Here is a 3,889-nt window from a genome sequence, read left to right on the forward strand (position 1 = left end):
CTATGATAAAACTCTTCTACACTCTTTCAAACAACAAAATTTTATAATATGTAAAAAAAAATTATACCGACTCTAATTAACTCTTTGAGACAAATCAATTTTTCAAATATTTTTACAAGTTTTGATTATTTGAGTTGGCTATAAATTAATCCTGAATTGGCACTTAGTCACCGTTAAACTCTTCATCTCTCTAAAAATATATTTAATAAAGTGAAATTACGAAAGGTTTAAATTAAATTAAAAGTACGTATATCTATAACTTCATTAATTTAGTCACAAGCTCGTTTTTTTTTTTTGGTAAACAAAATATAAAACAAGCTCGTTTTTTATTTGCCTTGCTAAAGCATTTACTAGTGCTGTTCTAAGGAGTCAGTTTTTTCATAAGTCAAAAGATATATACGGGTATGAGAAATTATGTTTGATCGGGTTCGTCTGCAAATCTAACGGCGCTGATGCTAACAAGTGGTTGATTAATTAATCACCAATCTTTTCTTCATAGTTTTTGCACGGCGTGCTTTGGAAAGGAAATAGCTCTCCGTGAATTGATTTAGAATTGAAAGTAATAGTCAATTAAAAGAGTTAAGATTCGATTGATTGCATTTGCTGGTGTATCATTAATAAATAAGAAAATGATTATGTTATCATATTATAATTATTTTTAAGTAATTATCTGGAACACACAATAGTTGTCAAGCAAGCAATCAAACAGCAAACTCTCCCATTGGCAAGGTTGTCTACAATACAGATGAGCATTTTTTATTGCGTGGACGGAAAGTCATCCTTCTATTCGCACCCCATCCACCCCTCCATTATATATCACCGACTTCTCTCACTCATTTCATTATATCCACTCATTCATTAACCATCCAGCCATCCACGCACATCATCATCTAAGACTCATAATTATCATTTGGACAACCTTTAAATAAACATTGTTATTTCTAATACCTTATGTAATTATTATGTACCGTTTTGTCTTTCTAGAATAACTTCCCAGTAATTCTTTTAGCATTTAATAAAAATATTTAAAAGTTTAATTCATTTAATAATAAAAAATAAAAAAATAAAATTCATAAATATTATAACTTTAATTAAATGTAACTTAATTTTCAATTTTTTTATTCATTAATTTCTTGTTAAAAAATTCAATTTATTTTTTTTCGCTGGTTTCGTGTTCTGTCTGAATCATGTTGGAGGTAAATTCTAAAAATCATTTTCTCCAATATCTCCAAAATCATGTTAGCTAAATTAATTATCTATTATAATTTAATGGGTGAGCGGAAGAGGTTATATTTAAGACTTATTTTTTCTTCCAACTATTTTTTATAATTGTTGAATCAAAATTAAATCAACAACTCACACATGATGTTATTTTATGACCATCAATTTGATCGTAATCCAACGTCTATAAAATTAATTGTAAGAGTTATAAGAGAAAATAGATTATAAATATAATTTACCTTAAATTTAATTATAAATATATTTCTTTTTTTTATACATTTATAAATATATTTCTATATTAATTTCAGAGTATCAATTTCGTAATAAAAACAAGAAGAGAGAGGAAGAGGATCACTGTTGGCAAAGCACAAAACGAAATCATATAGATGGCAGTATAGCATTTTTTCCAATTAATTATTTAATTATGTATTCATGAATGTATTTGTGATCGTATGAATAGAGTACAAAGAAGGGTGGCGCTGAGTTAGTGGGGTTGGATATGTGTTCGATTTCCGCTGAATGCATTCTTGGAGAAGGGGCTGAACCTTTAGCCATCACTGTTCCCCCGCACTCTGGATTAGTCCCATAGCCGGCTCAAAGAGTCGAAGCTCGTGGGGATATCGGAGAGAGCCAACTCGGTCTCAAAGAGATAATTTGGGTGAGGTAACTCAAAAAAAAAAAAAAAAAAAAGTGTACGGAGAAGGGTATCCCGTCGGCCTCGGCGGTTATAGCGCCCACAAAAGGCTGTGTGGCGTGTAACAATAATACAAACAAAATAGCCTAATCAAATTCTGAGAGTGAGAGAGGGATAGGTGTGATGGGTTATGTCGGCCATCTTTTAATTTATCTTAAAGAAAGCTCAACGTGGCGGCCGTATCACACGACAGACTAGCAGCCAAGTGGGAAACTCATTCCCTTCACTTCACCCCTCCTCCCCTCTCTAATATAAATAATATTATATTTTTATACAAATAATTTTCATTTTCCCATTCTCCATATAAGTAGAAACTAATACAACAGCAACATGGTTTGGGGGGAAAAGTGTATTTAGGGTATGAACAGAATCTCCCTGTGCCTTTGCTTGCGGTTTGCAATTGATATATATATATATTGACATATTTTATTTGAAGAGAGATGATCGAATATAGATACTGAGTAGTTGCTTAGCTGGTTCAGTTATCCAATTCAGGTGAATAGGTTAGGTAGGTAATTGAAGGGGACATGGAAGAAGAAAGAGATTGTTGTTCCACGAATTCAAGAAGCCCCTCATCAGAGAAGCGCAAGCAGCAAGACAAACCGTACAGAGGAATAAGGATGAGGAAGTGGGGTAAGTGGGTGGCTGAGATTAGAGAACCCAACAAAAGGTCCAGGATTTGGTTGGGTTCTTACACCACCCCCGTCGCCGCCGCACGCGCCTACGACACCGCCGTATTTCACCTGAGGGGCCCTTCGGCTCGCCTCAACTTCCCCGAATTGTTATTCCAAGACCAAGACCAACAACACGACGGTTCCGTCGACATGTCCGCCGATTCTATACGCAAAAAAGCCACCCAAGTCGGCGCAAGAGTGGATGCTCTCCAAACCGCTCTCCAAGCCTCCTCGAACTCCACTTCAACTAAAGTCGTTACCTTCGACAAACCAGACTTGAACGAGTATCCAAAACCTGAAGATTCTCTTGACCTTGAAGATTATCACTGATATATTATTATATATACTTCTCTCTAGTCTATATCTATATCCATGAATCAACGCAATCATGTGTTGTGGTGGGGTGGTGCTTGCACCTATCTTCTTCTTCTTCTTTCAGTTGAATGGCCTTTATATTTATCATAGTATCAGTTTATTAGAAAAGTTAAGAGAGTACATAGGAAAAAATATAAACGTATTATGTATGATAAGGCAGCGTCTTATCACTATCAAGACAAGGTTAATTAAAGGAATTAGTAGCTAAATAGGTTCTCTCTGACGGAGTATATGGTTTTTCTCAGGTCAGGTGTATTGTAATGGGTCGGTGGGTCCGATGGCCGGACCTAGATATTCGAATCATATTAACAATGTTTTGTTATTGCAAATTCTCTCTCTCTCTCTCTCTCTCTCTCTGTTTAGAATTTTATAATTTGATAATTTAATTTGACATCCATATCGTGAGAATAATTTCCTAAACTTTTTTCACTTGTATATTTTGAAAGATATATCCTCTGGGTTCTCTTCACTGCTTGAGCTTGTGTTTGTGAACTATATTTTCTCTTATTGTTATCTTGATGATTGATCAAAATATGTGCAAATGCAATTAATCGGTGTGAAAAGAGGCCAAAAGTAAAGAGATAAATAAAATAGGAACAGCAGTGGACCAACAAGGCCGCATCAGTTTGAAACAAACAAAAAAGGGGTGTATCAGTTGCCCAACAGTACAAAGTAGTGGATAAAGAGATAAGGAGGAATTGAGCACCAGCTACACCACACAAAAAAAATATGTTTTTTTAATGTACAAGATATGCGGAAATAGGGAAGCTCGATATCAAAGAGGTTGTCACAGCACTTGTCACAGGCATGGGAAAGTTTGGTCTTTATGACCAGCTGAGTGTATTTTTGGATACAAAGTTAATTTTTTTGAAAAATATTTACTGGTCTAGACTTAGTAGTGATTTTAGCCTAGTGACAAACTGAC

General features: G+C 34.6%; 1 protein-coding gene across 1 annotated transcript; it reads left to right on the forward strand.

The window, feature by feature from the left end:
* The first annotated feature begins 2,204 nt into the window (after positions 1-2,204).
* LOC133289288 (ethylene-responsive transcription factor RAP2-1-like) lies at positions 2,205-3,293 on the forward strand. Its single transcript, XM_061487190.1, has one exon. It carries the CDS (start codon positions 2,443-2,445, stop codon positions 2,917-2,919), a length of 477 nt encoding a protein of 158 aa, XP_061343174.1. The 5' UTR covers positions 2,205-2,442; the 3' UTR covers positions 2,920-3,293.
* The last annotated feature ends 596 nt before the right edge of the window (positions 3,294-3,889 follow it).

Source organism: Gastrolobium bilobum, unplaced genomic scaffold (genome assembly GCF_033153095.1).
Source record: "Gastrolobium bilobum isolate Gb01-03AN ecotype WA unplaced genomic scaffold, APGP_CSIRO_Gbil_v1 utg9887, whole genome shotgun sequence".
Classification (NCBI taxonomy): Eukaryota; Viridiplantae; Streptophyta; class Magnoliopsida; order Fabales; family Fabaceae; genus Gastrolobium; species Gastrolobium bilobum.